General features: G+C 41.1%; 1 protein-coding gene across 2 annotated transcripts in view; it reads left to right on the top strand.

The window, feature by feature from the left end:
- LOC309833114 (S-adenosyl-L-methionine-dependent tRNA 4-demethylwyosine synthase TYW1) overlaps positions 1-17,263 on the top strand; it is a 158,922-nt gene that overhangs the window by 82,793 nt on the left and 58,866 nt on the right. For both annotated transcript variants that reach the window (XM_082671264.1, XM_082671263.1), the window contains exon 13: positions 2,325-2,460. In XM_082671264.1, the coding sequence (XP_082527390.1) occupies positions 2,325-2,460 (136 nt within the window). The remainder of the gene's footprint in view (positions 1-2,324; positions 2,461-17,263) is intronic.

Here is a 17,263-nt window from a genome sequence, read left to right as displayed (position 1 = left end):
AAGGGAAGAAGGGAGAGGGATTTTTATGTTCAATTGCAATGTTTTTCTATATATGATCATTTATAACTCAGAGATTTAAAATTAGCCGGATGAAGGGTCATCACAAAAATCATATCAAGATTCATAGGGTATTTTCACTGGGGATTGGGCTCAGAGTTATATATCCCTTTTATTGTATAGTCCTTTTTAATTGTTCTCAACAGCAATGTGAGATTCTGAGACACAGGAATTATGATGATGGTTTTAAGGATATAACTAAAATGATCCTGTCTCTGAATAGAATGGAGACAGACAAATGACTGTGCTTGGACCCTCATCGTCACGGGGAACAGAGACCAATAGCAGGCAAACATAAGATCCCTGAGGCTCAGAAAATCTCTCCAGTGTCCTTTTACTCCTTTTGAGCCCCTTAGGAATGAGCTCTACAGTTCCTTGGGGTTTTCCTCTTCTCCATTCTTCCTCTGATCCCTGGCCAAAGAGCTATAAAATTCCTGATTATAGCATCTCAGACATTTAGTAATGTCAAAAATTCCTTATTGCTAGTGTCAATGTCCAGGACTACTTTTTTTTTTTTTTTTGCAAAATGGTGGTGGTTTGTAAGACATCTATGGCCTTTGGAATTTACTGTTCATACTCTTGAAGTAGTTATGGAGGTGTAGTGAAAAGGTCAGGCCGGTTCCCATTTTGCATCAGGCAGCTTTATGACAAAGTCCTGTGAGTATCAGACGATGATAGCCAGCCGTATTCATTAAGACAATCCTTTTTATGTTTGTAAAACATGAAATCCAGTTAAAGTAGCTTGTCTGTTATTAAAGAGGCCCCCAGCAAAAGGGGTGGTGAGACAAAATGCTGCCATTACAGTATGCTGTTGTTTTGCATTTCCAGTAATTGGTGTCCTTTGCTCAGTAGTGACACATTATTGAACTTTTAAGGATTCCGTTCTATCAGTATTGGAGAGGGATTAAAGCAATGAGAGTCTGCCAGTGTTTTAATCATTCTTTCCTAACTTTGGTCAGAGCTTCTCCACTTTTAACAGCTTTGGGTTTAGGCCCTTCTGGTTTTTCCATATGTCACTAAGCCAGATGATTACAAGCATTTGTTTGGCCTACATTTCCTTAAAAGTTCTGTCAGCTGAAGTCAACAGTATCCACTAAAAAGTAGCTTGAAGTGTCTACCTGTATGGCTGGATGAAAAGAAAAATAGAGCTCCTGTCCTTCAAGGTCTTCCACTCAAAGATGGGTAAGGCCAATACTGATAGATATAAAAAGCTCATCAACCGCTTTGATGGTGAATGTTATGGCATGTGAATTATGTGGCAGTTTTTAAATGCCTAGACTTTGAAACAAAAAATGTATAAATAACATTCTAGGGGTAAATACAAGTTATGGAATAGTTATAGCAAATTAAGAATGGGAGAGTTTGGTCAGAGGATTATTAAGGGGGAATTTCTTTCTACTTCGAAATTCATTGAGGAGAGTGAATTATGAGACCTATTTGAAGGGAGAACAGAGAGGCTCTGGGAAAACGTACAATCTGGGCTTAAAACATAACTGGCAAGAAATCTGGTAGATGATGACATTGTGAAATGAGTCAGTGAATTTGAGCGAAGTGTAGAATGAGTGGTACTCATGGATGCGGATTAAGAAGGCAAAGAAAGATAAGAACCTACAACATACATTTTTCTTCTGGGTTGTGCTCTTTTGTAAGTGCTTGGCTGCTCTTTTTCTAACTCTGCATTGCTTACGGCTCCCTGATATGGGTCATTGTTCGCCCACACAGGGCTTGACGTTAAACCCACTCCTGCTCTCAGAGGCATAGGTGAGGCGTTGGTGTGGCTCTGTGCCCTTAAAGAAGCCTTGTTCTTGTGCCTTAGAAAACATCCATCAGCAAATTGATGATGGGAGGTGGCCCGTCAGCACAGACCCCTGTAGAAGTCTTAAGTGGCAGAGTTTATGAAGAAACTTTGGTCTGAGAACCCCTTGTAATTGTGCTGAGCTGATGGTGCCAGACCTAAAGCCTGATCTTGTTTTATTTTCCACTAAAATGTAGTGTTTGAAGAGAGACTAATTTTAAGTAATCCAATGTTTTCAGTTTATTAGGGATGGTGTCCAGTCATTTTAAAAAATAACCAACTGACATCTCATTCTGTCACATTAAAATCATGGCTTCAATCTTCTGGGAGAAGCAGAACCCTCTAGACCCCAGTGAAATGTTTAATCATCACATCTATTACAGATTGTAAATTTAACATCATGAAAAGCCCGACTTAGGCATAATTTTCTTCTTCTATTGTTGTATTTTTTTTTAAATTTTAAATTATCAAGGAACCTCAAACCAGTTACCCAGCTATACGTCAGTGTGGACGCCAGCACCAAAGAGAGCCTGAAGAAAATTGACCGCCCGCTCTTCAAGGATTTCTGGCAAAGATTCCTCGACAGTTTAAAAGCCTTGGCTGCAAAGGTAAGAATCATGACATCTTAAAAAAAAGATTTTTTTTTCCTTTAAAAAAAAAAAAAGACTAAAATCTTCAACTTTTTTCTAGACTTCCACTTTTATTATTCAGTAAATATTTATCGAGTTCCTCTTAAGTTTCTAGCACCCTGCCTTATATATATTATATGTCTTTCATGTATTTCAGGAGAGAGATGCACACTCCCAAAGCTAATTAATAAAACACGGGTAAGCGCAGTACATAGCAATCCTAGAAGAGGTGTCAGCAAATAGTATATGTTTAAATATGAAGTTAATTTTCCTGAATTTCTAGAACAAAATTTCCTACCCAATAAGGAACTCAACCCCAGAATGTCCGACCCCAATGTCTTTTCCTGCAAACAGTTGCCCCTTCTTAAATCTTCCTATTCTTTTAGACCTAAGGTACCTTCTGGTTCTTCTTTTCCATGGGCCCCTATGTCAATAGTTGGTATTTTCTGTTAGTTCTACCTCTTCTTCTCTTGTAGCCATTTCCCCTTTTCTGTTCTCTTTGCTTCTACCCTGCAGTTCCTCTTGGTTTACGCAAATCTAACTGATACTGACAGTCACTACAGGAGCTTAAAAAATTACAGTTTCCTATTCCTAGGGGGATTTGAGAATCCGCATTTTAAACATCTCGGGTGATTTTTGATGTGCAGCTAAATATATGGAAGTCACTGTCCCAGAAAACCTGCCTTTCTCTCCTTTGCCCGGCACTTACTGTGGCATTCCCACCCCGTCGCCGTCCGGCTGCAGTGAACGTTGCCAGACTCATCCTTCACCATGTTCCCCAGGAATGCTACACAGCCCTGCTTGTCTTGCTATTTCTGCAGGTGTGCCCAGCACTTGTCCCGAGTCCTTGGTTACCTCCTCAGAACCTAGACTGTCCTTTCTTTCCATTTTTTTGACTTGTAGAAATTCTATGCAACCTTCAAGTCTCAGCTTCATTATTACCTTTACTGCGAAGCCGTTTTCAGTTGCAAATAGCTGTCCCTGTCTGCCTTCCCAAGTTTTATATCTGTAAATACACTTCATTTCCTCTGTTTTATCCTAGCTTCTCTCTCCCCAACTGGATTCCTTACTCATGTCTGAATTCTAACACAACATAGTTAATGGTATTTGATAAATGTTTGTTAAAAGAATGAATGAGTGGAGACTCACCCAGAGCTCTGTAGTAGTGAGATGTACGCTACCCATTTTCTTGACTTTTCAGCTGATCAGAGCCGCCTTGCACCTCCCCCCCCCGCCCCCTGCTTTTAAGCTTGAGAATTTAAATCTGTGCCTTTTTTGGTGATTAACACTGACATTATTTAAGACATTCAAAATAGGCATTGGTTTCTGATCTGTCTTGGATTATTTATAAAGCTAGCAAGTCAGATGCTTTTTGGTTCCTAAATTTTCTTCGTCTCTGGACTTCACCTTCAGCTGTATCCTCATTGCTTATTGCTGAGACAGGAGATACATAGCATTAAAATCAGAACGGATTTAGATGGAAGTAAACAGCAGGGGCTGGCAGTCTCAAACACATATGAGATTGTTATCTAGACCATATCCTGAGTCGGAATGTGGAAGATGAGAAATAGGCATTAGCAGAATGGCTCAATAGGCTCCTTTTTGCCAAAATTTTCCACAAAATGAATTCGTATCTTGAAGTTACAAGTAAGCCTTTGGATGTCCAGTTCAGTTGTAAGTACTCTGGATTGACTCATTGATAGTAACGCACTAACTTAAAGTTCTACAATATTTTCTAACCCATGAGCTTCTTACATATAATATCATAATTGTGTCCACGTAACAATAGTTGAAAAAGTTTCCTTGGGCTGTTTAAACTAGCTGCTCCCAGATTAGGGCAATTGCTCTCTAAGCATTTTGTAGCAATGAGTTTATGTTTCTCATTCTTGTATTGTTTACACTGTCATTTAAGAAAGATCTGCAGCAGGAAGCTGCTGTCAAAATAAAAAGTTTTCTTTAAATTAACTCAAGCTATGTTATTTCCTTTTGAATGTCTGATATTATTGGTATATTAGATACTATTAAGAAAGGTCGACTTTACTGCTGTTTAATACTGAAAAATAAGACATTTATGTTGTGACTATACTTACTAGCTAGGGTAAATATATGATCACTGTCATCTGATAATCATTTGAGTTTTTCAATGAAAACTTTGAAATAAAAGTGATATTTGAGATGTTTCAATTAGAACATCCATACTGTTATCTTCTGTTACTTGTTTGAGCTTTAAGTATACCTGAGCAAGAAAAGACATTTGAAGAGAAAGAATTTCTTAAACTTTATAAACAAAGAAATCCGATTTTTCCCAAGCTTTTCAGCCTACGTATGATCTAGTACCACCCAAAGTAGAAGAAGGTAGCATATTTTGTTTTATTACTCTTGGCAAGTATAAAGATTACATTTCAAGATTTTTATCCTTTGTCTAAATGTTCCTTTTCAAATATGAGGGGAGAAATAGATTGGTATTTGAGTATGTGGGGCTAAAAAGCAATTCCATCAAGATAACACAGCATAAAATGTGTTAGCTTCAATTTCTGGACATGGCAGCTGCTTGTCGAACAGTCCTTTTTTAAAAAAAAAAAAAAAGAAATCCGTCTTGTGCAAGACAGCACTGCCTACCTTTGGCAGTAGACTTTTTTTTAAAATAAATTTCTTTATTCATTTACTTAATTTTTGGCTGCGTTGGGTCTTTGCTGCTGTACGCGGGTTTTGTCTAGTTGCTGCAAGCAGGGGCTACTCTTTGTTGGCGGTGCATGGGCTTCTCATTGCGGTGGCTTCTCTTGTTGTGGAGCACGGGCTCTAGGCACGTGGGCTTCAGTAGTTGTGGCACGTGGGCTCAGTAGTTGTGGCTTGCAGGCTCCAGAGCACAGGCTCAGTAGTTGTGGCGCACAGGCTTAGTTACTCCGCTGATGTGGGATCTTCCTGGACCAGGGCTCGAACCTGTGTCCCCTGCAGTGGCAGGTGGATTCTTCACCACTGCACCACCAGGGAAGCCCTGACAGTAGACTTTTATCAGAAGTGTGACCAGATGTGTTTCTCTTGGCACATTATTATGCCAAGTTGAAGATCCAGCAGGAAATGGAAGTAATTAATCCTTTTCCACGTTTGAGCAATAATACTGATATTCTTGAAACCTCATGTTGGAAAGACAAAAATAATTTCCCGCATTACATATTTTGGGGTATCCAAAATGAACTTAGTTCTGTGGATGTGAGCATGCATTGACCTGATGTTATCGGAGGAATGTTGTTTCACTGTTAAGAAGGGCTTATTATACATGAATGAGATGGCTCTATATCTAATATTTAAATAAACCAAAGTATCCATGTGACCCACAACTGGCAGGTTTTTAAAAAACTAATATTTGACCTTATCTCTGATTATAAAAATTACACATTGAATATAGAAATTTGGGGGGAAGTAAAGAGAAATATAAAGGAACAAATGAAGAAGCTACCTATAATTCCAGGACCTTGAGGCAGCTACTACTGACATTTGGAAGTAGTACTTCTAGTTAATCCTTTGAGGGGGAGAGAGTGATTTGTTTTGCATATATGATTCAATTTTATATGTTGCTATTTGTTAACATCAGGTCATGAGCAGTTTTGCATGCTATTAAAGTTTCTCTATGACCTTCAGGTTAAAGACAGCATAGTTTTTCATCAGTAACAGTGTGAGATAATACATATATTGGTCTCTGTCCCCAGTTCCTGGCACAGAGTTCCTAAAGCCCTTGTAACTTTCTAAGTGATAAGAGCATTAGGAGCGTCTTTTATTCTAATAAGGCACCTTGGAATTTTCAGCATCCCCCTGCCACACACACACACACACACACACACACACACACACACACACACACACCCTCTCTCTAGAGAGGGGAGATGGGCTGGAAATGAAGTTAATAATTGATTGTGCCTGCGAGAGGAAGCCTCCATAAAAATCCCACTAAGGGGTTTGGGGAGCTTCCAGGTTGGTGAACACATCCACATATCAGGAGGTTGGTGTGTCCCCAGCTCCATGGGGACAGAAGTGCCTGTGCTCAGGACCCTCCCAAGACCTCGCGTTATGTGTCTCTTCATCTGGTCGTTCATCTGTACCCTTTAATAAACTGGTTAACCTAAGTCAGTGTTTCCCTGAGTTCTGTGAGCTGCTGTAGCAAATTAATCAAACCAGAGGAGGGGGTTATGGGAACCTCTGATTTAGAGCCCATCAGCCAGAAGCACAGGTGATAACCTAGACTTGGGACTGGCCTCTCCAGTAGGGTGTAGTCTCAGAATTGAGTTAATTTGTAGGACACCAGCTGGTGTTGCAGAGAATTGCTTGGTGAGGGAAAATCCCCCGCACATTTGGTGACCAGAGGTGTCAGAAGTGAAGTGTTGTGTGTGAGTGGTAAAGCAGACACATGGGAGAGAAGACTGGGTTTTTCCCTCCTCACTCAGTTTCCTGCTTGTTGGCCAGTATCAGGGTCTCGCAAGACTGTGTTCCAGCCTACTTCTCCATATCATGGGGGCCTGAGTGTAAATCAGGTTCCTGTCCTGAGCACACCTGAGAGGGGGCCTTGTGCCTCTGCGCTCTCCAGTTGCAGCATGCACAGTTTGTTACTTTCTGACATTTCTAAATCAGATAGCCAGAGATGGCATGTCATATTTAATTGCTAGCATTGTTACTTTCATAAAGGAGAGACATAAAATGATGGTACATAAAATAATTGTGTGTCTTACAATCTAGAATATCTTAGAGTCAATGAAATAGCCTGTCTTCTTCCCTCCTTTTTAGGACAAGCTAATCACCCCTCCATCATTCTGACTGGTTCCCCTGCTTATTGATCTATTTGGTTTATTTCCACCTCCCCTTATCGATGCCAAAGGCTTCTCTTGAGCCTTAGTCCATCTGGCTGTGGTCTGGATATTTGTTTCTAATTATTATCTTTTCTTAGGCTTTATCTTGCCCTTTACCTTTATCTAACCTGCGTGTACCCTCTCTGTAGGCATGGATCTTCCAGGTTGTTGATTCCACCCATCTTGGGTTTAATGCCATTTCACCCTCCTCTGGTTGGCTAAAAGGATATTCTGGTTTTAGCCACTTTTGAAATCAGACCAAGACTGCTGACCTTGATCTCTCCCATGGTGTTTTCCAAAGCCAGTGCCTACGAAGTGTTTGGCTACCCCCAGCCCCAGGAAGTTCCCTAGTAAATAGGTTTTCTCCAGACCTGACTTCTGCCTAAGCTTTTTAAGGAAAGATGAACGTGTTGCATCTTAGGTTCATGTTGAGACATTAAGTGATGTCTAGTAGATCATTGCTTACATGACTTAGGGGCTCAGAGGAATGTTGGAGTGTGAATATATAGATTTAGAAGTCATCTCTGTAGCAGTAGATTGCAGGTGAAGGCAAGAAAGTGGATGGAATTATCCAAGAAGTGTCTAAAGAGGGCCAAAGAAGGAAGCTTAGGGAAGACAACTTTTCAAGCTTTCAAGATGAAGAGTGTATATAGAGAGTGACTCTGGGAAGAATTTGATAATGATGTTGGTACAATCCCATGCAAGTATTGTGTATTACATACAATTCAAAGAAACAATGAGTTTTCATGAAGATATTGAGGGAAGGTTAAGGGGTGATGAAAAAGAAACTTGGTTTACCAGTTAGCCTCTAATGACTGTGTCAAAAAGAAGCAGAATATAGTGTTTTGCATAGAAACCGTTGTGTAGTGGGTCGAATGGAAGGATGGAAGTGGGGAGAGTGAACAAAAGATATCAATGTAATGAATATTAACCTTTTGAACCCAGAGCAATAATATTGTTTAAAGAAGAAATTAAAGACATTTCCTTTTATGAGGTTAAACATTAGATAACCATATCTGCTAAAAACAAATTAGAAAATAAATATTCCCATAATGAAGAAAATAAGATGACTTATACGCTACCAGAATTCAAAGGTAAAAATACTATTACTATAGTGCTGTTTTTCTTCCAGAGTTTAATTTATGTGTATGTAAGTGTGTGTGTATTTTACTTATAAAATGAGATCATTACATATTTTTACAACTGTACTTTTTATTTAAAATATCATGAACAGCTCTATCAACTTCTGTCACCATACATTATTTTGCCCATTCTTGAACTTTTACATTTATTTATTTTATTTAGTTTTTATTTTTTTGTGGTACGCGGGTCTCTCACTGTTGTGGCCTCTCCCGTTGTGGAGCACAGGCTCCAGGCGCGCAGGCTCAGCGGCATGGCTCACGGGCCTAGCCGCTCCACGGCATGTGGGATCTTCCCGGACCGGGGCACGAACCCGTGTCCCCTGCATCGGCAGGCGGAATCTCAACCACTGCGCCACCAGGGAAGCCCCTTACATTTATTTTTGATTTGACTGTTTTTGAACTTTATACAAATAGAACCATTTATTATGTATTCCTTTGTGTCTGATTTTTTTTTTTTGCTCAGTACCCTGTTTGAGATTTCTCCATGACGTTATATGCAACAATTCATTCATTTTTACTGCTATATAGTATATGACTATACAACAAACTATTCAGTGTTTCTACCATTGGTGGACATTTGAATTGTTTTATGTTTTTCACTATTATGAATAATTTTTATGGACATTCTTGTAGATATATAAATATACCTGCATTTCTCTTGGGTAAATATGTAGAGCGGAATTGTTAGATTACAGGGTAAGTGTACATCCCACTTTAGTAGACACTACCAGTTTTCCAAAGTAATTGTACCGATTTATATTTCTCCCAGCGGTGTGTGAGAAGGCCAGTTGTTCTACATTCTCTGACCTCCCTCCCACTTTAAAATTTAGCCATCTTCATTGTTGTTTAGTGATATTTCACTGTAGTTTTAGGTTGCATTTCCCCAGTGAATACCTTTCAATTTGAATACTTTTACAGATGCTGATTGGCCATTTGGCTATCCTTTTTATGTGAATTATGTGTTCAATTCTTTTGTTCCTTATTTATTTGGATTACTGTTGATTTTTTATTGACTTGTAGATGTTCTAAAATATATTCTGGATACAAGAGCTTTGTCAGGTACATGTTTTCAAGATACCTTCTAGTCTGTCTTTGCCTTTTTACTCTTAATGATATATTTTGATAAACAGAAGTTCTTAATTTTAACAAAGCCCAATTTATTAATTTGTTGAAGTTTTATGGTTAGTGCTTTTCATGTCCTGTTTATGAAATCTTTGTCTACCCCAAGGTCATGAAGATATTTTCTTATTTTTTTTTTGTGAAAGCTTTATTTTTCTTTCACATTTGGGACTATGAATCATCTCAAATTAATTTTTTTAAGGTAATTTGAGGAGGGTTTATTTAGTAAGGCCTTAATTATAAAAGTGTGTGGAAGGAATAGAGGAACCATTGGAATTGTGCCAAGGATCCTGGGGCCAGCAGCACCAGAGTATTACCATCCGCACAGGTGTCCAACAACAGGGGGATTGATTGCTAATATGAGTGGCTGACACTTACCAAATATTGGGTGGAGAGAGCTTTAAGCTTCCCCTTGTCCGTTTTTGCATTCTGATAGAAGTTTAGGGCATATTTCTGGACAAAGCTCTTAGGGGGATACAGTTTTGGTAAGAGGGAGCAAAGAGTTAATTCAAAACTCTTGTTCATGCTTTTGCCCATAGGTAGATGAGGATTAGGTAGGCTGGGAGCTGGTCCTTCTTGAGGGGATTCTCTGACCTGGGGAGGCCTAGCTAGACCAAAGTACAGCCCAAAGGAAGGAGTAAGTGGTTTGGGGCAATTCTGCTGAGGGTCTGAAGGATAAAGTCTTGTCTTGGGGATACCTTTTTCTTTTTTTTAAGGAAAAAAAATTTTTTTCAATTTTATTGAGAAATAATTGACATATATCACTGTATCAGTTTAAGGCCTGTAGCCTGATAGTTTGAGTTACATATATTGTGAAATGTTTGCCACATCCATCTTTTTATGTTTTTATGATGTTAATTATCATTCTTTTGCTTCCACTCAGAGAACTGGCCTTTTAGCATTTCTTGTAAGGCGGGTCTGGTGGTGATAAACTCCCCCAGGTTTTGTTTGTTTGGGAAAATCTTTCTCTCTCTTTCTGTGTCTGAAGGACGGCCTTACGGGGTATAGAATTCTTGGTTGACAGTTATTTTCTTTCAGTATTTTGAATATGACAGCTCATTCTCTCCTGGCCTGAAAAGTTTCTGTTGCAAAATTCACTGATTGTTTCATGGGAGTTCCCTTGTGAGTTCTCTTTTTTCTCTCACCACTCTTAAAATTCTTTCTTTGACTTTTGGCAGTTTAATTATAATGTGTCTGGGTGTGATCCTGTTCAATTCAACCTGTTTGGGTCCTTTGGGCCTCATGGATCTGGATGTCCATTTCTCTCCCGAGGTTAGGAAGTTTTCAGCCATTATTGCTTTAAATATACTTTCTGTTCCTCTATCTTTCTCTTGTCTTTATGGAATTCCCATAATGCGAATATTGTTTATTTTCATGGTATCCCATAATTCCTGTAGGCTTCCTTCAATTTTTCATTTTTTTCCCCGTTTTGTTCCTTTGACAGTGTCCAATGTTCTGTCCTCCAAGTTGCTTATTATTTTGTTTTGTTTTCTTTTTTAAATGTGCGGTGAGTCTAATTTTGAAACTCTTTATTGAATTCTTTCGTTCAGTTACTCTATTTTTCAGTTCTAGGATTTCTGTTTGGGTTTCTTTGATGGTTACTGTTTCCTTGTTGAACTTCTCATTTTGTCCATGCATTGTTTTCTTCATTTTGTTTAGTTGTCTTTCTATGTTTTCTTGTAGTTCTTGTAGTTAAGAGGATTATTCTGAATTCTTTGTGTGATAGTTCATCAGTCTCCATTTCTTTAGAGTCAGTTGTTGGAGCTATTAGTTTCTTTTGGTGGTTTCATATTTACCTGACTTTTGACGATCCTTGGTTCCTTACATATTTTTCTATGCATTTGAGTAATTGGGCTCTTCTTCCAGACTTCACAGGTTTGCTTTGGCAGAGACAGTTCTTCACCAGGCAGCTCAGTTTGGGTTTCTGGGTGTATCTTCTAGTAATGTCCTTGGGCAGCTGGGGCCTGCTATTCTGGTCTGTTTTGGGTGAGGCACTTGTTTGAGCTCTGAGAATGGGGATGGGGCAGAGTGCCACTGCCTGAGAAGTTTGTATAGGGCTGCTGGCTTGGTTCCCCACACAAGTGAGGCTGGAGGAGGGGCTCCATGCTTGCCTGGATCCTCTGATCAGGCTTACTCAATGGTCCTGACTGTGTACTATATTCTGTAGTAGATGGGGGCTGTGAATTAGCTTCCCTGCCCTGGCAGGCCAGCCAGATGGGATCCAGGTCCCGTATAGCTGGTTGTTTGGGGGCCTGAATCAGGCCAGAGTGTGCACTGAATTTCCTGGTCAGGAAAGGCCATCGGTTTTGTTCTGCAGGTCAGGGAGGCATGGGCTGTGCTCTCTGTTCAGTGCCGCTGTACATAGGGCCATTGAATGGGCTGTGCAGCTTCCCCTGTGCTCTGGTCAGACTCCCTGGTTGGACAGGCTGAAGGCTGTATTCAGCAATAAGTGGGCCTGTGAATTAGACTCCCAGCCTGGGTGCAGCGGGAGAAGAAGCTCTAAAACTGGTAAAGCTTTTTGTTTTCACACCCCAGGTTTCCTGACTGAGCAGGGCCATTGGCTTTGGTCTGCAGGCTCTCGGCTCTGCCTGCCCACCTCTCTGCTGGAGTCCTTCTGGACTGCACAGCTTCCAGGTGTTGTCACCAGCCCTTCTGGTCAGATGAGGCTGGAGGACACTGTCCACAGTGGATGGGATTGTGATTCAGCTCCTCGCTTGGGCACAGGCAAACTGGGCTCTAGGGCGGCAAAACTCCTTGTTTGAGGATCCGAATCAGGCAGATCTGCCCTCCCCCAAGTTCCTTGGTCAGAGCGCACCCTGGGTGCTCTGCAGGTGAGCAGAGCCGCTGGTTGGGGTCACTGCCTGGACACTGCAGGTATGAAGTCAGTCTCCCAAGATCCACATGCTGGTTGTTGCAGGCCCCTCCCCGCTTCTCTGTGACAGTCAGATTCTGAGTGTTTGCGCCCGAAGATTCCCTGCAGTCCCCTTGGTGCAGTGTCAGAATAAGGGCTCCCACAAAGCGACCCATTTTGCTGGGGGCAGGGAGGATGCTGCCTGTCCCCGCTGGGTTCTCTTCCTATTGGAGGAACTGGAGACTTAGGAGACCCCTCTGTGTGCTGCTGCACTACCCTGGGGTAGGGGCAGTGTGGTCAACGTGCAGCCCCTTCTCTTACCTTCTATCGCAGTCTGTCTTGGTCTCTGTGGTGCAGGGGGTGCTTCAGCCTCACCCCCGTGTTCTAGAATTCTCTCAGTGGTGTCTTGTTTTTGAGTAGTTGTTAGTAGTTCTTTTTTTTTTTTTATTTTATTTTATTTTTTTTGATTTTATATAAAAACATTTGTTTTTGTTATTGTATCTATGGTGATGTGGCTTTTATCTGAAACAGGGTCTGCTGATAGATGCATTATTGTGGCAAGTAGTTCTAGGACTGGAATAAATGATAACATAGGATATCTCATCCTGTGTTTGGTACACTATTCTTTTGTCGTAAAAGAATAAGAAGGTTTTGGTACTAAATGGGAGCTCATTCAAATCTTAACTCCTTGTTTCTACTATGGTTTTCTCAATGTATAAGGAAGGAACTCCCACCACTCCCCTTACCCCCCCCAAAAAAAGCTTTATTCTACCATAGATAAGAAAGATAAGAATTATGTAATCAGCAGAAGAGAATCATTTTCAATATGCAGACTAAATCCTACAAAGATTATTATGTACACATCAAATATTTTAGCTCATCATTGATCAGAAAGGTTAACATACCATGGTATCTGAATTGGAGTCTGTTCGTCTTCAATAGGCTCTTCGTCTGATGAGTCAAACTCACTTGTTTGCACTGAACTAGGCTTCAAAAGAAATCAGTTATGTTAAATAACTTTAAAGAATATTTACATATAGTTTTAGTATAGCTGATCCTTGCTTAAAGACAAACTGATGCATATTTGCAATTCACTCAAACCTGGAATATCAGAGAGATCAGCGATATCAATAATAAGCTATTGCTGTTTACTGTCCTATTAATAATTACAGCCCCATGTAGTGGAAAGAGTGTTGGATTGGGAACCAAGAAACCTGTCTTCTGGTCCTGGCTCTGCCACTTACTGTATAAACTTGGACAAGCGATGTCAGTTTCTACTGGATCTCAGTTTTCCAAAACTATAAAGTGAGATTTATTCATTCATTCATTCACAAACATTTCTTGGACACCTTCATTTGCCAAGCTCTGGAGATGCAAAGATCCATAAAATAAACAGCCTGCCTTCAGTATAATTGGAGAGACAATGTGTAAATAGATTCAAAAAAGTTAGAAGTGCTAAAATGGCACTATGCCCTTCAGAGCAGACAAGGGAGTGACTGACTGCTTAGGCAGCTGGAGAAAGCTTCACAGAGGAGAGATCCATTAGTTGGGTTTTGATGGATGAGCAGGAGGTTTTTAAGCAGATAGAGAAGTTAAGGCAATTAAGGCAAAAAGAGAAAGGGCTTTGTACAGTATATTCCCTTGGTGTCCGCAGGGGGTGGGGGGGATTGGTTGGTTCCAGGACCTCTCCCCCAACCGCGGGTTCCAAAATTCCCAGATGCTCAACTCCCTTACATAAAACGGACCAACATGGGACAGTTGGTCCTCTGCATCCACGGACACCGAGAGCTGACTGTATCCAGGAACTGTGACATCAGAGCAGAGAAGAGGAAGCTAAAGAAGTAGTTTTCTCTACCCCATTTCTCAATAAATAACCCCCAAACAGCCTAGCAATTTGGTTGGTGGGTGGGTGGGAGTACAGGTGGAATAACATGTCCCTAACTTTGTGAATCACTGGACTAGAGAGACTGAGATGAACTTTGTGTGCTGATCTAAGGAGTTGAAAATCACGTGGGAAGCATTTCTACATGGAAGATGTGTTATAGGACCAATAAAAAACACACCTTTCTTCTACTTCCTAGTTGGAACCAACTGAGGGATGAGACACTGGAGAGGCAAATGGAGATCAATATATCAGTTTTATTACTGACTGTCAGGTGGAGGATGGAGGATGTGGCTTTAAAGCTGAGGTCAAGTGGGCTTGTCAATTCTTCACTCCAGAATTGGACTTATCCACCCAGGCACAGGCAGTGATGGACAACCCGTAGCTCCCCTGTGGCAGAGAGCACCCCAGATAGTACTCTCTGCAAAGAGAAGGGAAGGAACACAGCTACTTGTGTTCAGTTCCTCCCAAACTCAGGGATCAGATCACTCACTCTTCCCCTTCTGGGGACAAGTGTAGAAAAGAGGCCAGGAGTGAAGGAGAGCTGATGTCCCTCCACATGGAAATATGGGGATTAGCAAGTGTAACTGCCTAATGTCTTTTCTAGCTCTGAAGCTATATTCTATTCTATAATGGTCTTATTTGTAACTACCAGATCACTTTACAGAGCCAATTTAGGCCATGGATTTGAGTTGCTTTGGATCTATCCGTATTATTATTATCAACTCAACTCAAATGGAGCCCCTTCAACAGGTTGTTAGCTCTGTCGGTAGGTGATGTGAGTCAGGTGGGGCTTCAGATCCTTAAGCCTGTTTTTTCTTTCTTTAAGGCAGTTTTGATGATTCAAGAGTTTGTTTGCGTGGCCCATTCACTCAGGCTCTCCCAGCCAGCTTTACAAATCCTAACAGAGTTGGATGTTTCCGCTTCCCCAAGCCCAGAGATTCTTAACTCCAGGGAAAGGGACGCAGTGCCAGGTGGCCCCGTGGAATGGTGGCCGTGGTGACACACCCACAAGCTGGAGGGGTGTTAATCATCTTCCAGGAAGTTTTCCCCGTCCGCGGAGAGGACTGCTCCCCAGGGGGCCCAGGGCATCCCAGGATATGCTTTGGGGCTGGGGTATCAGGCTGAATGATGCACGGAGACACTTAAGCTCTCTATGCCTCAGTTCCTTCGTAAAAGGGGGCTCAGCCCTCTCTGGCAGGGCTGTCGTGAGGCTTAGGAGACCCTGCATGCGACAGCTCACAGCCCACAACAGGCGCACAGCGAATGTCTGTCTTCCCCTCGCCCGCCTCAGACACTATTCCTTCGCTGCCATCCTTCTTGCAGGTTCCGGGAAGCGCCACCTCCCCTTCCCTGGACGGTTACTGCGCGAGTCGTGTTGCGACCAGGCTGGGGCTGTCCCCGGGCTCAATAAGTCGCATCGGGGCCGCTCCCATCCCTGCGGCTCGGTTCCTCCAATCCCCGTCCCCACTCACCGGCTTCATAGCTGGCCGCCAGACAACCAGACCGGCCTCCTCCTACCTCGGGCAGCACCAGTGTCTCCGTTAGTAGTTCTTCTGAGAGGGAGTGAAGTCAGGAACAACCTCTGTTGCCCTCTTGGTGGTGTCACCCTCAGATACATTTTTATATATGGTATAACGTAGCAAGTCAAGGTTAATTTAAACTTTTGAAATCAGGTACTCTAAGTCTTCCAGCTTTTTCCTTCAAGATCTAGTCGTCTTTCTCTTTGTGAATTCTGCCTTTGGTGATGTGTTTGAGAAGTCCTCACCCACCTCTCCTGGGTTATAAAAATATTTATGCATATTTTCCTGTTCTTTCATGGCCTAATTTTAAAAAACTTGACTCTTTAATCCAACTGGGATACAATTTTGTATTCACTTTTATTTAGTTATCCAGGATCATTTATTGAATAATTCATCCTTTATGCATTGATGTGATAAGCTTATTGTATACTGAAACTTATATCAGTGCCAGTTCATTCCAAGGAGATGCTATATGTGTTGATTTTGACCTTTTTTTCCATTAACAGTGTGTCACAGACATTTTTCCACAGTAGTACATGTAACACTTCAGCACTGGTCTTATTGTCTGGGTACTATCTTATTCTGTGGGTCTAACAATTTAATTTGCAGGTCTTGTCTTTGGTGGCTTTCCCTTTCTCTCTCCTCCTCCTCCTCCCCCGTAGTCTGTTTCCAGCACTTATGTGCCAGCGGTGCCTTGTGCTATCTTGTAACACGCCATCATAGTGCTTACCACGGTGGGTTGTGATTGCTTAGTTAATTGTCTTTCTTCTTGCAAACTGAAAGGTCCCAGAGAGAAGGCACAGTGTATGTCATGTCATTTTTGCTCTCCCAGCTCTTATCACAGTGTGACACACAATAGCCACATGATAAAAGTTTGGTGAATGAGCAAATTAGATTTATCTCCTTTCCTTTTGATGTATATTTCATCGTTAACCAACAGTCTGTCTTGTGTAGCAGTTAAGAGCTTGGGATTCTTAAATAAGACTGCTCATGTTGGAGTCCTGTCTCTACCACTTCCTGACTAATATTGGTCAAGAGACTCAGTTTTCTCATCTGTAAGATGGGGTTAATAGCAGTGCTGACCTCATAAGGTCTAGATAGAAACATCTAAAAACATCATGGGCTGCTTGTGTTTATGTTTTAAAGTATAATGCCCTCTATCCCCAATTTTGTAGGTATGATTAAATATTTTGGAGATGTAAAAAATAGAGTAAATAAGATGGTAAATACCAATATAACTACCATCTAGCTTAAGGAATAAAACATTATAAATTCAGTTGCAGTCCCTATGAATCTCTTTTCTTTCATATTTCCTTTCCTTCCCTCTATTTCAGAGATAATCTGTGTCCTGTATTTGGTGTTTATCATTCTATGCTATTTTTATACTTCACTCTATATTTACAACTTTGTAAACAACAGAGCTGTTT

Source organism: Grampus griseus (assembly GCF_964374135.1).
Source record: "Grampus griseus genome assembly, chromosome: 14".
In the NCBI taxonomy this organism is placed as follows: domain Eukaryota; kingdom Metazoa; phylum Chordata; class Mammalia; order Artiodactyla; family Delphinidae; genus Grampus; species Grampus griseus.
Note: the sequence above shows the minus strand (reverse complement) of the source record. Positions and strands in the feature narration are given on the sequence as shown.